General features: G+C 50.4%; 1 protein-coding gene across 1 annotated transcript in view; it reads right to left on the bottom strand.

Moving 5' to 3' along the window:
• Window positions 1–2,220: 2,220 nt before the first annotated feature.
• The window catches only part of INSR (insulin receptor), a gene marked incomplete at its 5' end in the record, with an annotated part of 116,118 nt that continues 101,537 nt past the window's right edge, over window positions 2,221–16,801 (bottom strand). Inside the window, 8 exons of the mRNA XM_015593468.2 lie at window positions 2,221–4,245; window positions 6,387–6,521; window positions 6,819–6,948; window positions 8,495–8,654; window positions 8,752–8,862; window positions 10,211–10,455; window positions 12,889–12,956; window positions 14,012–14,111. Of these exons, the coding sequence (XP_015448954.1) occupies window positions 3,903–4,245; window positions 6,387–6,521; window positions 6,819–6,948; window positions 8,495–8,654; window positions 8,752–8,862; window positions 10,211–10,455; window positions 12,889–12,956; window positions 14,012–14,111 (1,292 nt within the window). The remainder of the gene's footprint in view (window positions 4,246–6,386; window positions 6,522–6,818; window positions 6,949–8,494; window positions 8,655–8,751; window positions 8,863–10,210; window positions 10,456–12,888; window positions 12,957–14,011; window positions 14,112–16,801) is intronic.

Genomic DNA, 16,801 nt, shown 5'->3' with positions numbered 1-16,801 from the left:
ACCATAATTTCTGAGTAGCCTGAGGTGTCAAGGACTCACCAAGTGGCATCCAAAAGTTTTTAATCCCAAACGTCCACTTAAAAGTAGAAAAATGATTGTCGTTGGGACAGCAGCACATCCAATCACTTGCCCGGATGGCAAGCACGGGCCATGCCCTGATGGCTTTCCTGCCCACTGACTAAAGTTACGAGGCCTACAAATAAACACCTCCCAACCCGACAGGCACATTTCGTGGCAGCCTGTTCGCTCTCTTGGGAGACGGGGAGAGATCTGTCCATCGGTCAGCAGCTGTCTCCAGTGGTCACGGGTCGTACGTGAGACCTTTACGTCAATTCCAACACTTTCTCTCAGTCGTGCTCAACACCTATCCAAGAGAAACAGCAACATTTCTCTCTTCCTACCAGCTCAAAAATGACAGGAAGTCACCCAGAACCGCTCCTGGAATACAAACATTTCCAGATGTGTGTTTGACATCCCTGGTCCAGGGAGAAAGTGATGTGTTCGGTATTCTCCTCCAGGAAGAAATTACTACATGGATTTCACCACGTGGACAAAAAGGGTTTTCACAATAGTGAGGCATCTTTATAAACAAACATCAAAAAGTGTCAACCTTGGCTGGCTTTGATGCTTTTTTTGGTAAGCCATCACTACAACCCCCTAGGACAACCATGAGTCGCTTAGACCAAAGTTCTGTCATTACTGAGTCGACACTATCTGGTACAAAAGGAGGTTTGTGACCCAACGGCTCCTCACTACTCTCACTGCAACAGCAGAGACAGCTAAATAAAGTCCCTGAAATCTCTTGTACATGGGGCCCAGCGTTCTGGGCAAGCAGAGAAAGGTGTGTCGCCAGGGGCAACGCCTAAAAGTGTGACAAGGGCTGTGTGACAAGGGCTGCGAGGTCTGGCAAGAATGACGACAGCCCTCCCGGCCTTATCCAGACTTACGCAGGGGGGTCTCAAAGCCCCACAAAGTCAAACAGCATTGGCTTGAGGTCGACCAAACCACAATACGGGGTCCAGGGTTTTGTTGCTAAGAGACACGTTCAGCATGCTGCTGGTTGTGGGTTGGGATTTCCCAACGTGCCCCCTAAATGCTCAGAGAATAAAAGGAGACCCTGCCTTGGGTGTTTGTGTGTGAGGCGCCCATGACTGTGAGCTGACCCACCGCCAACAGCATCTCAGCCTGAAAGGAGCAGGAATAAGCCGAGGGGCGGCCAGGGCGCCACGGTGCTCACTTCCAGGGGACACGGTAGGTCGGGTGGGGGTGTCAGTTCTACACCAAAGCCCGCTTACCCTGGCAGGGGACAGGGCAACTGCTCCTCACCAAAGAAGGGCAGCTCAGGTGTGGGCCTCTCCTCCACCCCGGCCCCCGTCAGACACATCACAACGACCTGAGGCTCGGTTCATGTTTGGGAAGCACGGTGTTAATGGAGGATCAAAAAAAAAAAAAATTAAATTAGGAGACTATTATCTGCCAGGAAAAGGATCTATGCTCACAGAAGGCCACGTTTTATTCCAAAGCCCTCTCTCAAAATTCTTCCTGGTCCCTGGCATTCGGAATCAGCTGATACGGATCTTCCCTGATTCGGATCGGATCCAGGAAGAATCGTGAAGTCTCAGAGATGTCCATTATTGAACCACATCCTACCAGTATGCTGAGGTAGACTGTGCTGGAAAAAAAAAATTCATTGCCCCACATTCACCTGTTTATTTTCCTTTGATAAAAATTTACATGCGCTCCATTTTTTACTAAAGTGATTTTTACAGTGATTTTTATATATTAAAATAAATAATTTTCCCCTAATATAAGAAAACCTTTCTGAATTAGAAAAATGTGAAAACTGCTGCTAGTGTAATCTACGGCCACTACAAATTTACTATGAAAAGAACTAAATACCTAGATCTATGTGTTTGTTTGTTTGTTTTAATTTACTTACAGATCCTATGTACAAAATGAATTTGGCAAAAATAGTTTCTGTACTCTTGCTCATTGTACCCAATCACGGAGGCCCCCCAGAAATATTTTACATGCTGTAATTTCTCAAATCGTATAAATAAGAGAGCAATAGGCCGTTGGGATTTGTGTCTATCTGTGCTCTTAATCAGGAACCGAGAAGGTTCGGAGGTCGCCCCTGCGCCTGTACCGTCCCTCAAGCCCACAACTCTTAAGAGAAGGAGAAGGGAGGCATCGAAAACTTTGAGAAAATGCACTCAGGGATAATCAGCGTGAAGATGCTGATGAACCGAAGTGACGCGTTCACCGTGTTCTTTATTTGAGCAGCTGTGGTGCTTTTTCCCAAAGGGAAGAAACCGTGGGTTCAGGCCGGTTCGGAAGTTCGGGGGAGCGTGAGCGTCCTTTGCGGCTTCTCCTCCAGGCTCTGCTCCCGGAGGGACTGCAACGGCTGAGCACCTGAGGGTTGGCCCAGGCCCCACACCTGGCCCAGGTGAGGTCGCGGCACAGAGCAGCGTCTGGGAGGTCAGTTCTGAGGACAGTCGGGAGCCCTGAGGTCGGAGCGGACTGACGGGTGCGTCTCGCTTCGCATCGTAGTGCTCTCAAAGTCCGTCCGTGCCGTCACGCTTCGGGATCGGATTTTGTCATTTGCACAACCACCATAGGACATGCACACCTCCTGAGGAGGAGCGTGGGGTACACACAGGCAACCAGGAGAACCCTAGAGCCACAAGTGTGTTCCAAGAGGGTCCAACTCCCGGCAGCTGCCGGCACAAACCTAACCGCCGTCACGCCCAACTGCCTACGCCCTCAGCGAGGGTGGCCTCACGACGTCCACAGGGGTTAGCAGCGAACGTGGCTTTTTTTCCCAGAAAATGGATGCATTGCAGACCAAGTGGAGGCCTCTGGTGCCTGGCGCCCCCCGACGCGGGCCGAGTGGCCGCCGGCCTCCCCCACCCCAGGAAACGGTCAATAACTTATGAGGCTGATCGGAGAGTTTTAAAAAATTAAATATGTCACAAATATATTCTCAAAACTCTACCATCGCAGTTCTTTTTCTTCCTTTTGTTTTTGTTTTTGTTTTTTTTTCTTTTTTATGTCTTGGCTTTGTTTGGTCTTGAAAAGATCTATTATCACTCCAAACCACTCCTACCGCTTCCAGAAAAAAACGTTTTTTCACCAAAGTTAAGGGAGAGAAGACTCCTGAGGCTAGACTTGGGGCACAATAAGAATCAGGGGGGGCACAGTCTCTCAGTAGGGAGGGGCGGTGCTGGGGCCAGATGGGAAAAGCAGAACCTTCAGGAGCCGATCCCCAAGGTGTCAACTCAGGACGAGCGCTTTACGCACACGCACACACACACCCAGCCACGTCTACCCTGGACACACGCACGCACGCCAGACTGCAGATACTTATCCAAAGTACGAAAGCAGCAGCTATTGGTCAATGTGAGGAACTGATTTTGTAAAGGAAAAAGAATTCTTCAGCCTAGATGAGAAAAACCTTTCTAAAGCCCACTCCATAAAGCCCAGAATTCTACTGGGACAGGGTTGGTTGGTTCTTTCTTTCTTTCAAACGTTTGTTCCACACCCAAGTTTTATGTTTTATACTGTAGCTCAGACACCAGCCAAAAAAAAAAAAAAAATCTTTGTAAAAACAGGTGATCTCTCTCAATCGACTAGAAAAAGAAGTGACATCCTGGCTTGACCCCGCAGTTGCCCGAAAGGACAGCAGCCACCGAAACCCCTTCCATGTTCACAGTTACACTCTCTGAAGACTCATCAGATTGGCCATCAGTCAGATGCCTCTGAAGTCATACAATGAACTGAAATGGGCAGTAACGTTCTCTGAGCTCCGCTGGATGCTGGCGGGTCGGGGAAAATCCTGAGAGTTCTGGAGGCCTTCAAACCAAAGTAGAGCGACCGGGGACCCCTCCCCCAAACAGGCGCCGTTAGGAAGGACTAGACCGTGGCAGAGTCAGGACCCGCCCGTTTTTCTTGCCCCCGTTCATGTGGGTGTAGGGGACGTGATCCTCGTAATTCCGCTTCAGGCCCAGCGTGGACCCTCCGTCCTCTTCCCTCTGAGAGTGTGAGGACCGGTCCAGGGGGACGCTCTCCATGTCCTCAAACTCCATCTCCAACTCCTCGCTCTCGGGCGCCTTGTTCTCCTCACTGTGGAAGAAGGAAACTTCCGGAAAGCTGGGGTGCAGGTCGTCCTTGAGCAGGTCGACGATCTCCAGGAAGGTCGGCCGCATCTTGGGGTTGAACTGCCAGCACATGCGCATCAGCTCGGTGCTAAGGACAGACGGACACGTTAGGGATGAGTCTGGGGCTCCAGCCAAGCAGCCCCCACCCCACCCCGCCCCGGTGGCCCACACCCACAGACGACAGGCGCTCATTTCAGGCAGCAACTACGTGCGCAGGTGACAGACAGTCAAACAGAAGCAGTGGTTCTATCGGGGCTGAAGGTGGTTTTGAAGCGAGAGCCGAAGGGGCTGCCTCCCCCCAGGGCCAGATCAAGAAGGGCCTCTCCTGATGCTGCCACGTGTTGGAGACCATGGCTCCTCATGTGACATATCCTTGCGCCCTCCGGCTGAGCTGTGTGGACTGGACCAGGAGGGCTGGCTCTGAGTGGCTGTCCTGCAGGCCAGCAAGGGCCTTAGGACAGTGCTAAGCCAACAGCACCCACGACGGGCACTGAGGGCTTGGGCTTTCCATTATACCTCTTCCGTTCCCCACTGTACCTTCTTCTAGGGAAGAGGTTGGCATATTTCGGCCCCTGGACCAAACCTGGCCCCCTGAGTGTTTGTGTAAATAAAGTTTTATTGGCACATGGTCACATCCATTTATTTATGGATTGCCTGTGGCTGCAGAGTTGAGGGGTTGTGACAGACAGCCACATGGCCCACAAAGCTGAAAACACTTACAAAATGGCCCTTTACAGAAAAAATTTGCAGACCCTGCCCTAGGGCCTACTGAATGTCCCTGATCCTAGAACCATGGCTGGCTGCTCACTGGCATGGCTAGCAAAAGACTTCATGAGGCATATGGACAAATACTTTGCTCAAAGATTCTAAACAGTCTATGGTCATGCCACCTTGAATGCCTAATTTTGTCTGATCTCAGAAGCTAAGTAGGGTTAGGCCTGGTTAGTATTTGGATGGGAGACCACCTAGGAATACCAGACACTGTAGGCGTTAAAAATAAAGATTCTAAACAACTCTGTGCTGTACTTTCTTTCATATGCAGTCTCTTCAAATCAGATTTTCTAAGTTGATGTCTTATTCTTCAGGGGACAAAGCATAAAAATGGCGTCTCCCCACGGATTTTTCAGGAAGTCGAACATTTTTCTTAAGAAACACTGATAAAGGACTTTATATGTAATAAATGCTCATTGTAGAAAATTAGAAGACACCCCAAAATATGGAGAAGATGCAGCTCGCACACGACCCTCCTTCAGATATAACCTCTTGTCCTTTCTATCTGAGGATATCTGGGAAGGTAATACATACATACATGCTTTTTCCCCTCCATGTTTAAACATAGGTTTATCCACCAAGTTATAAAATATTTTATAAGCGTCATTTGAAATTTCAATCGCTACATCATAATCATGTATCGATTTACTGGGCAATTCTCGTATCGTTGGATATTTAGATCATTTCAACTTTTTTGAGACTTTGAAAAACGTTACTCTGGGTAGCTCTTACAACAGAGTGACAGGAATGATTCTCTAGCCATACCGTTGCTAGCACTGAATATTAAAACTCTCTCTCTCTCCCTCCCTTCTTTCTTTTCTTTCTTTATTTGCTCATTTAGGAAAATATTACTCTCCTTCAGTTTACTTTATGCTTACCGGACTATTAGTAGGGCCGGACTATTTTGTAAGTGTTTAATAGCGTGCTGGGTGTGTTGTCCATTTGGTCCCATAACAAATACTTAAAATAAAAATCGGGGAGATACATAATACCGATTTCTGACTAACTTTCTTAATGTTTATGCTCAATGATGTTTTTCCAATATTACTGAGACATAACGGAATATAACATCGTATTAGTTTCTTGACAAAATTTTAAGCGTATAGAGAATAGACAGTTAAATACAAATCTTCCACACCAGCTCCCCAGTTCCCTTCCCCCAAGTTAACCACTGCTGTGGGGTTTCCTGTACAACCTTCCAAAGAGAGGATAGGTAGTAAAGCCTACATGTAAAGATGTGATATGCAAATACAAGCATGCATGTAGACGTGACGTGCACAGTGTGCATGCAACAAAATGATTTGCAAACGTAAGCACACGTGTCCATGATACGCAGACACAGATGTGTGTGTGCAAAGATACAACAGGCAAACGCAAGCGTGCATGTAGACACACGATAGGCAAACGCAGGCGTGCATGCGAAATCTCTTTTAAGTGAACACCCCTTTCTACACTTACAGTCTCTCTGGACAATTGTCGGGTTGATCCAGATACCCTCCATCCATGACAAATTTCAACACCTGCTCATTAGACAGGCCTTGGTAAGGCTGTTCTGCCAAGCTGGTGATTTCCCAGAGGACCACGCCGAAGGACCTGCCGACAGTTGAGAAGAGGAACAAAGAAGCCATTAAAACACCTACACGCGCACCTTGCTTTGTTTACTAGAATCTGGCTGGCCAGTTAATTAAACGATTCATGCTGTGCTCAGAGGATTAGTCTCCACCGGAACGTGATCGTAGCCATGCAAGAGTCCTCACACGTGACACCCCTTTCATTTTCTTGATGGAGAAGTCGTGAGAAGGCAGGATTTAACGGCCCCCTCCTACTCATCGTAGTGGAGGAACCGGGAACCCAAGCCCAGTGCTGTCTGCCAACCCACGCACGACTCACCACATGTCTGAAGAAGCAGTGAAGACCCCATCCTTCAGGGATTCCGGCGCCATCCACCGCACGGGGAGCAGGCCCTTGCCCCCTTTCCGGTAGTAATCCGTCTCGTAGATGTCTCTGGTCATTCCAAAGTCTGACAACAAACAGTTCGCACGCTCTTACCGTTCAGTCTGCGGCCCAGGTGTCTGCCATCTTCACTGCCCTGGCCCTCGTAGAGCCCTCTGACGGGCTCGCCTGCCTCACGTGTGTGCTCCCTGGGTGGCCACTAAATCCAGGGGAAACGGATTCTGAGGGTGCTCATGGGGACGAGGAGGGAGAGGACGGGCCACTATTTAAAGGGAAGGAAATGGAACCACCAACTGGGGACAGAGTGACGTTCCAGCCCGGAGCTTGGGAAACGCTTTCTCAGAAATGCTCCCTTCCCGCCCATGACTCACAGGCATCCCAAATGGAACTTTTGACTCTGCAGCCAACCTACTGCCCCCCATTGGATAGGGCTCCACCTAACAGCCAGCTGCCAGACCAGAAAGCCAGGTTTGGGTCCTCCTTTGACCACCCCCTTTCCTCACACCCCTTATCCAAGGCAGCGGTGAGTCCTGCCCCCTTCCACACCCCTCTCTCGTCATCTCTCCTGGCCCCACCCAGACCCACTACCCTCTCTCACCTGCAGGACCTTCCCTGCATCCCAACCCTGACAGCCCACTGCCCGAGAGAAGCTACACAAACAGAATGACAGCGCTTTGTCACCTCCTGCTCCCCTTGCTGGCATAGGATAAGGTCTTTGGGGTTTATATAGGATAACGTCACCTCCGGCTTCCCACTGACTTTTATTGTAGGGTAATGTCTTTTTGGATCATAAACGGGGTCACATCACGTCCTGCCTTGCCCCAGCTGCGTCATATAAGTTCTAGGTGACTTACTATGACTTGCAAGACCATTCTGGGTCTGGCTCCTGCCTCTCTCCTTAACCTCACGGTCCATGCTGCTGGCCCCCTCTAGGTCCCTTTCATTCACGCCACATCAGCCATCCTCCGGCCTCACGGCCTTTGCATGTGACAGCATCCGCAGGATGCAGTCACTCGGCTCAACTTCTGCGGGTCTTAGGTGAGATGTTGCCCCTGCAGATGGAGGCCCTTCCTCCCTGTCACGGAACTCCGTGTCCTGGGGTGCTCCTTTCCCAGTCTTCACTGCCTGGTTTGTGAACTACTTTATCGTGTTCATCTCAAACACCTCTGTCCAGGACTATCCGTGGCGATGAACACACTCTACACCCCCGCTGTCCACTATGACAGCCACTGGGCGCAAGGTGGCTGCTGGACACCTGAAATGGGGCCCGTGCAACCGATGGACTGATCTTTCGATTTTACCTAACATAAATTAACTTAAATGTCGACGGCCACATGTGGCCCGTGGCTACTGTGCTGGGTGGTGGTGATAAAGAAAAATTCATCATCACACCCACAGCACCTCCTTCAGCGACCTGCACATACGAGGCACGTGAATATTATTTTAAAAAGTGAATGGGTGACTTAATGAATGAATGCAATCAAATTACGGTGTGAGGATCGGCCACCCCTGCTAAAACCACTGGAAAGGATTTAACAACACATGATAGAGAACTCCTTCTGAAATTAAACGTGGCCTGGGCCGTGCGTTCGACAGCAGAAAGCCAGACAAACCTCCGATTTTGACGGTGAAATCATGGGCAACCATGCAGTTTCGAGCTGCGAGGTCCCGGTGCACGAACTTCTTGGCGTTCAGGTACGCCATCCCGTCCGCGATCTCCGCCGCCATCTGGATCATCTCTTGCAGGGTCGGGGGAGGGCGGCCAGGGTTGTTCTAAAGTCAGAACAGAGGGTTGTGTTGTGTTCAGCGACACTCGGGCACACGGCCCCACCGGAGGCGGAGCCCGGCGGGGTCCCCAGGGGCCACTCACCTCAGCCTCAGGCCGCAGGGAACGAAGGTAGCTCTTCAGGTCTCCATGGGCCATCAGCTCCATCACCACCAGTGTCGGCTGCCCCTTGGACACCACCCCCAGGAGGCGGACCTGAGGAGCAAGCATAAGGGGGCGGCTATTAGGAGGGTCTGTGGGAGATTGTGACACCCCAAGGTCTCCCTGTCCGGTCGTTCCCAGCACCCTGCTCCTCGGTGGTATGTGGTCGACCTTGGTCCATCAGGCTCAAATGCCAAGGTCAACGCCCCGGTGTCGGGGGAGGGCTGAGCGAGGCAGGAGAATTTGGGACTCGCAGTCTGGTAAGGGGGGCGCAGACAGAGCCGCCCGCACGGCAACCTACCAAGGCAAGTGCTCGGCTATTTCCTCGCCATCTCTAAGCACACGTAGCGCATCCCTGCGCCCAGGCCTTCTCATCCGCTGTCCCCTCTGCCCGACCCTCTGCTCCCTCCCACGTCCGCACAGTCCAGGCCCTATGCCCTGTACCTCCTCACTCAAGCACACCTTCTACACTCCCGAATTCCCAGTCCCCCGACCCTGCTCTCCCTTCCCACTTTGCCAGAGCATCATCTCCTGACAATGAACCGACTGGGTTTAGTCTGTCTCCACCCGCAAGGGCAGGAATCTGCTGCACCGCAGACAAGAGCGGGTGCTCCATCAACGTGTGGGGGGTGAGAGGAAAGGAGGAACCAGGGGACACTGTGGGGCAGAAGGCCAGGAAGAGGCTGTGCCGACCGGAAGGGGGCAGGGAAGAGGGAGCTGAGAAGAGGATGAGAAGGGAGACTCCAGAAAGCACCAAGGCGGCAAGAGTCTGGCTCCAGGTGACGTGGGAGAGGATGGGATTGGAGCAGGGAGAAGGGAGACCTTCTTCCCACCTTTAGGATGCTCAGCAGGGCGGGGGCTGGGCAGGGGGTCCACACCGACTGTCCTCATGCTCTGTGCAGGAGGAGGGACGAGGGAACCAACGTGAAATGATAAAGGAAAAGAATAAAATGGAACAAGCCTTGCCCAGCGGCTCACTTAAAGCAGAGTCGAGAGGCTGCTGGGAAGTGGGGCCTCTGCACAGCCTGTGCCTCAGCTCTCAAGAGCTGACCTGTCGCTGAAGTCAGCTCAAAGCCGAGGGAGGCACAGCATCCTGGAACCACCACAGCTGCATGGACAGCTGTGGACTCGACCTCTTCCTTGTAGTTTTCGCCCTTCTCGTTTGCATGCTGGAGCTAACCAAGCCCTGTTAACGTAGCCAGGACCCTCCATTTGCAGGAAAGCTTGCACTTTGTGGGTTTCGAGATGACATGTCCTGCCTTTCTTTGCTCTCTCTGGAGGGCAGTGTAGTTGCTACCTGAACCTCTGTCCCCCGGGTTGCAACTTTCTGCTCAGACAAATGCCTTCTGTTCTTTATTACAGCCCAAATCTCCTCTTCGGTTAGCAAAAGCAGCAGACTCACCACGTGATGGCAGGTGAAGCCCTTCATGACCGAGGCCTCGTTGAGAAACTCGATGCGCTCACGCAGGCTGGCCGACTCGTTGACCGTCTTCACCGCCACCCGGGTCTCTGCCTCACCCTTGATGATGTCCTTGGCGTTGCCCTCATACACCATGCCGAAGGAGCCCTGCCCCAGCTCTCGCAGGAGGGTGATCTTCTCCCGAGGCACCTCCCACTCGTCCGGCACATACACAGAACAGGGGAACACTACTCCTCACTTATCTACACGGCCTGCTCCGCGATCCCCGGCCACCTCCCACTGAGCCCCCCACACATGCTCATTAAGCAACTTCTCTGATCCTGGACCTGTGCCAGGACAGGTGTGGGTCCCGCCCTCATGGTGGGGACAGCAGAGGCTGGGGAAGGAGCCACATGGGTCCAGGGGTATGACCTCGTCATGGGTCCAGGGCTATGGCCCGTAAGTGCTGCTGAGCCTGCATCCCCATCCTTCCCATCTGATTTCGGAGCCCCACTGCCTAAGGACGCCACTTCCCATCTAGGGCTGCTGTTTCTGCAAAGTGCCAAGGAGATCGGGGACCATCCAGCCTGTGAACCCCTGGCCATGTGAGTAAGCCCATCCAGGAGCACCCAGATGCTCCACAGGCAGGCACAGCCACGTGAATGAGACCAGAAGAACCGGCCAGCTGAGCATGGCCAGGGAGCAGACTCATCAAACTGAACTAACTAATGGTCATTGTTTAAGCCACTAAGCTTGCAGTGGTTTGTGACATAGAAAATGATTCGCAGACAAAGGCACCGAGGCCTTGTAAGAAAAGCCAAAATGGTCCCTGTCTTCCTCTGCGTCATCACTGTTAAGGGCCACACTGTGTCGCCCCCAAATTCATATGTTGAAGTCCTGATCCTGGTACCTCTGAATGTGACTGTATTTGGAGATAGGGTCTTTAAAGAGGTAATCAAGGAAAAACGAGGTCATTGGTGTGGGCCCTGATCCAGTCTGACTGGTGTCCTTATAGGAGGAGGAAATGAGGACACAGACACACGCAGACGGATGACTGGGTGAGGACAGCCATCTACATGCCAGGAAGAGAGGTTACGGACCCCACCGTCACCCTGACCTTGAGCTTTCAGCCTCTAGAAATGTGACAAAATAAAATTCCGTTTTCTAAGCCACCCAGTGTCAACACATAGTTACAGCAGCCCTAGCCAACCCTTTCGGTGGCCGATGGCTCATGCAAGGACACTGGATCACACAAGAGCTCTCCACCCAAATGAACTCGCAGATGCTCAGTGAGGGCTGCCTGCCTCCAGGGGTCTGAGCCCAGCTCTCTCCTCGTGTGCAGCACTTGTCTCAGGTCTTCCCGACCTCAAAGGCCCTCGAGCCCCAATTTCCAGCCCTGACTGGGCGCCCTGGTGCTTTCAGCCTTTGCTGCATTCCCAGAAAGCAGCAGGATGGCGGGGTGCCAAGGCAGCCCTGAGGACCAGCTTCCCAGCCTCCGACGTGCGGTAAAAACGCCATTTCCAGCAGGGAAGGGAGGCTCCTGGATCAACATTCGCTCTCTCCCACTCCTGTTCCCTCCACACATTCCCACTTGCAATAACCACCTTTTCTAGTTTCTCTTTTCTGACCCTCCAGACCACATCCCCTCTGCTCTCATCATCCCCGGGCCAGGTGCCAGACAACCAGGCCGCAGCCCCTACGCCCCCAGCCCGCCGAAATCATTCACACGAGCCAATCCTAAGTCTCGGCCTCCTCTGCCTTTCCTGTGCAAACCACAAGGAAGCTCTGGCCCACGTCGCTCCTCCCTCTGCCTGCTGACGGGCGCTGTGCTGCCCCGGGGGCGCCCTACATGGTGTGCGCCTCCTGCTTCCACGGGACCATGGGATAAACGTCTTCCTTCAGGACAGTCGTTTCCATGTCTGCCTGTCTTATCAGATCTGATTAAAACAAGTCCCAGGTACCCTTAACACACCACCCCTGTATCCTAAGCCAGCATCCTGCCAGGCAATGGTGCCTTGAAAGTCGCTTTTTGATTTTGCTGCATGAAGCACTTTAGAAACTTGGTATACAGTAAATGCTCTCCCCTCGGAAGGAACGGCCAGGCCTTATCTACGGGGGTCATTCACTGCCCTTTGGTACAATCAAGGGAAATGCAGATGTCAGACCTGTGCTCCCACCTCCACATCTGTGCTCAGCTGGCACCCAGAGCAGATGCGTCCCTGGCACCCACACAGCCTCCCGCCCATCACGCCGTGTCCCTCCCTGCTTCTTGTCTTCCCCACCACACCCACAGTCCCCCAGTTTGGCTTCCGGTCCCCACCTCCCAGCTTGGGCAGCAAGTTCAGACACAGCTTTCTGGCTCTGGCCCTCGGCACTCACGCTGGCACAGGCCCCAGGCTCCACACCCCCTCAGCTGGGGCACCAAGCCCTCGGCCTCCCACCTCAGCCCACGGGTCGTGGACCAACAAAATCAGCACATCCAAACAGGCACCAGACACAGGGGCCCGACTGCTTTGGGCGATGGGCTTTCTGCAGGGAGGGGAAGGTCTTCGGCTCCACTGAACAAGAGGGCTCGTCTCAGCCTCTCGGGGTGTCAACCCTTGACTGCCACTTGACGGTGATGGCAAAGGAAACTTGACAGCAAAACTCTGGCCACCCACAGAGAAGAGGACGGTACTCACCATCACTGGCACTGAGGTACTCAGGGTTTGAAGAAGCATACAGCGGTCCCAGGGGCCCATCTGGCTGCCTGGAAGAGAAAGAGGGAGGCATTCCAGCTTGGGATTCTCATGGGACTTCAGGAGTCACTCACTACAGGCAGACACAGGCCTCTCCTCTGCAAACGAGAACCTGTAATAGTGGCAGCCATGTACAGGGCTGTTCTGCAGCCGTGTCGTCCCAGCTTGTGAGAAACAACTGTTAGATTTTCAGGAAACTTGCAAGCCAGTGGTTAAATATAATCATCATTCAAGAATAAATTATACGGGCTCACAATTAAATAAATTATATTATAAGAGAAGGTAACGATCTTCGTAAGTCACCATTCCCTAATTATCGTTCTAATCTTACTATGATCAGCGTTCCTCGAGGCTATGTACGTTACTTCATTTATTTTCACTATTGTATCCTTATGGGAGAAATACTACATCACGGCGAGCAACTGCACATCCCTGCCCACTCTGTGCTCAGTGACTTCAGGTCTGTGGCTTGACATTGGCCACCGTGGGAATATTTATGCCACAGGAGTAGGTAAACACTGCAAAAAAAGACTTGATTTATTGTTCTGTTACTTGTCCAGGCTCGAGTAAGTGATGGGAAAAAAGTTAATAATGCGGGTTAAATGTTACCATGTGCCATGTCTAGTCACAATGTTGCATATGGCAAAACACATCAAGGAAATGTTAGGTATTTAGGTATTTAAGAATTATCGTCTGATTCCACGCAGCTACTCCTGTGATTGAAGAGCATATATATCTTATTTCATTTTTGTCCTACTGTTTAATACAGACAAAATATCAATCAACATTCACTAACGCTGTTCATCAATTGCAACCATAGGTTGGCTAGAGATACAAAGGTTCAGGGGGGAAAAAAATCAAGGCAAATATTTGGTGAGAATCCCTAGGCTAGAGAAAATGTGTGATAAAAAGTATTGCATAGTGTTACAATCATCGTCTATAAATTGCATGCTACACATCCTTCATATCAGTAAAATTTTTAATAAACTCAGACACAGCTACATCGAGGCACACTTTTTTCTGGAGAGCCGGTTGTTCACCATTACCAGCACACCACCACACTCACCTCTTCCTCAGGAACAGATAAATGCTTCCGATCACAACGCTGAAGAGGAAGACAAAGATGAGGGGACCGATGATAATTTTTGCAATATTTGATGGGACGTCTACTGAAACAGAATAAGAAAGTATATGTTTCATATCAAAATATGTTCCCACCACAAATCACATGTACGAATAGGACAGCGGGCCACACACACTTGTCCCCCATCTCTTGTCCCTGAGTGAGCCTCTCTCTGCCGGTTCCCTGGACCCTCACTTCCCAGCAGACCCAAAGCATCATTTGGCTCCAGAGGGCTGGGTGGAAAGCTCGGAGGCCTGTGCTCTGGAAGAACACCCCTGAACCCCAGACCGCTGCTCGCTCAGCCTTCTCCCGCCCCCCGCCAGGACCCCACATTCAGAAGGGCCCTGCTCTAGGTTTTAATGCTCCACTGTCGCCATCCTGAAAGTCTTTATTTTTAAACAAAGGCCCTGCATTTTCCTTTTGCACTGAGCCCTGCAAATCCAATAGGCTAGCTTAATTCCGAGCAGCACCTCTGGCAGATGAAAACTTCACCAGGAGGTGCCTTGTGTGTGCTAGGGGGCTCTGCCCCTCCCCGCTGGACGGCCAGCCCATGAACCTGGGTGCCAAATATGGTACCAGATAAAACAAAGGACAGTGCATTTCCCCCGAAGAACCCCTTTAAAACGGGCTGAAGAAATGCCAGGCGGCCTTCATTTTTTAGGTTCATTTCTTAGGTTCCCAGGCAAGGCCAAGTTCTCTGTAAGCATCGACACGCCCGGTATTCAGACTCTTCTAAGCCAAGGAAGAAAATGGGGTCTGAGAGGTCAGAGAAGGAATCCGGGCTGCTGGGTCTTTTGATAATAGCAGTTTCCCAAACACTTACTCAATGCCAGGCACTGTTTGACGTGCTTCGTGTGGATGATCTTAATTAATCGTGCCGCAAGCTAAGGCGGGAGGTACAACTAACACACTGGGAAACAGAGGCTCAGAGAGGGGAGGGGTCTTGCCCAATGCCCCAGAGCTGATCCACGGTGTGGCAGATATTTGCACACGGGCCAGCTGAGTGAGTTCTGACCACTGCCCCACGCTGCCTTTGGTGGCCAGCTCTATCCTGAGACACCTCGTCCACCTGGTCCAACCTGACCGACGGCAAACCGTCAATGTCGTTACTGGTGGCTCCCGGCAGGCAGGAAGTCTCCGTAAACGTCTGATGATTGAATGGACCATGAGCAATGGAAATGGTCTGGTTACGTACAGCTGCTCCCTCCAAAGGAGCAGGAAAGCTGGAGGCCACTGAGCGCTCAGGTCTCAGCAAGTCTCGGGGCAGAATCCGAGAGCCGCCCCGCTTCTGCTTCCCAGACCCCACAGTCCCGCTCACTCCTCAGATTCCAGCGGCAACCCGAACTGGGGTGACGGAAGGGAAGCCCCCAGGGCACAAAATCTGAAAGAAACTCTTGCTCTGGGTCATGCAAGGGCAGGGGCAGCCTGAGGATGAGCACGCCTTAAATTCTTCCCCTGGTGCCCTGCTTCCCTTCCTGTTAAATAATAAGAAAGAATTTTTAAGTGCATTTGACCCTTGAACACGAGTTTGACCTTGACGGGTCCACCTATATGTGGATTTTTTTCAATAAATACATACAGTACAGTAAATGTATTTGCTTCTTCTTATGATTCCTTAGTATTTTCTTTTTCTAGGTTACTTTATTGTAAGAACATAGTACATAATACATGGAATATACAAAATATAAGTTACTTGACTGTTTATGTCATCGGTAAGGCTTCCACTCAATAGTAGGCTATTAGTAGCTAAGTTCTGGGGGGAGTCAAAGTTATATGGGGATATGAGACTGTGTGGGGGTCGGTCCCCTTGACCCCTGTGCTGTTCAAAGGTCATCTGTCATCTAATGTGTCAAACATTTAACTCTCCAGATTTTTGGCTACTGTGAGTAATGCTGTGCTGGATTTCCTTGAACATGTATCTTTCTCAAGAATCTCTGATTGTTTCCTTATGATATATTTCTAGAACCAGACTGTTGGCTCAAATAGTAAGAGCCCTTATGAGATTTTTGATGCACATATTAAAGTACTACACTTTAGCACTCACTAACCAAGAAAAAATAAAAAGGTCTGTGTTTGTACACTAAGTACTGTAGTTATAAAAAAAAAACAAAAATAAAAATATTGCCAATTTGATAAGCTGAAAATTACATCTTGTTTTAATTTGCATTTTTTCTTTTTTGGTATGGTTTTAAATGAGGTTGGACATTTTTTCTTATGTTTTCTATTTTTTATATTTCTTTTTAAATGGGCTATTTATGTTCTTTGCTTATTTTTGTATTAGGATATATGTATCTTTTACTCATATAATATATACATTTGACCCTTGAACACTGTGGAGGTGGGGGCGCCAACCTCTGCACAGCTGAAAATCTGCATATAATTTTTAACTCCCCCAAACTTAACTACTAATAACCTACTGTGGACCAGAAGCCTTACTGATAATATAAACAGGTGAGTAACACACGTTTTGCACATTATATGTATTATATACTGTATTTGTATGATAAAGTAAGCTAGAGAAAAGAACATGTTATTAAGAAAATCATAAGGAAGAGAAGATGCATTTACAGTACTTATTAAAAATAAATTTGTATAAGTGGACCCGTGAAGTTCAAGGGTCAACTATATATTCATTTTCTATTAAGTATATTAACTCCTAGTCAATGACGTTACAAATGTTTTTCCCACTTTGATATTTTCCGTTGAATGCCATTCACGGTGTCCCCGCTTCTT

Source organism: Pteropus alecto, unplaced genomic scaffold (assembly GCF_000325575.1).
Source record: "Pteropus alecto unplaced genomic scaffold, ASM32557v1 scaffold37, whole genome shotgun sequence".
Taxonomy (NCBI): Eukaryota; Metazoa; Chordata; class Mammalia; order Chiroptera; family Pteropodidae; genus Pteropus; species Pteropus alecto.
Note: the sequence above shows the minus strand (reverse complement) of the source record. Positions and strands in the feature narration are given on the sequence as shown.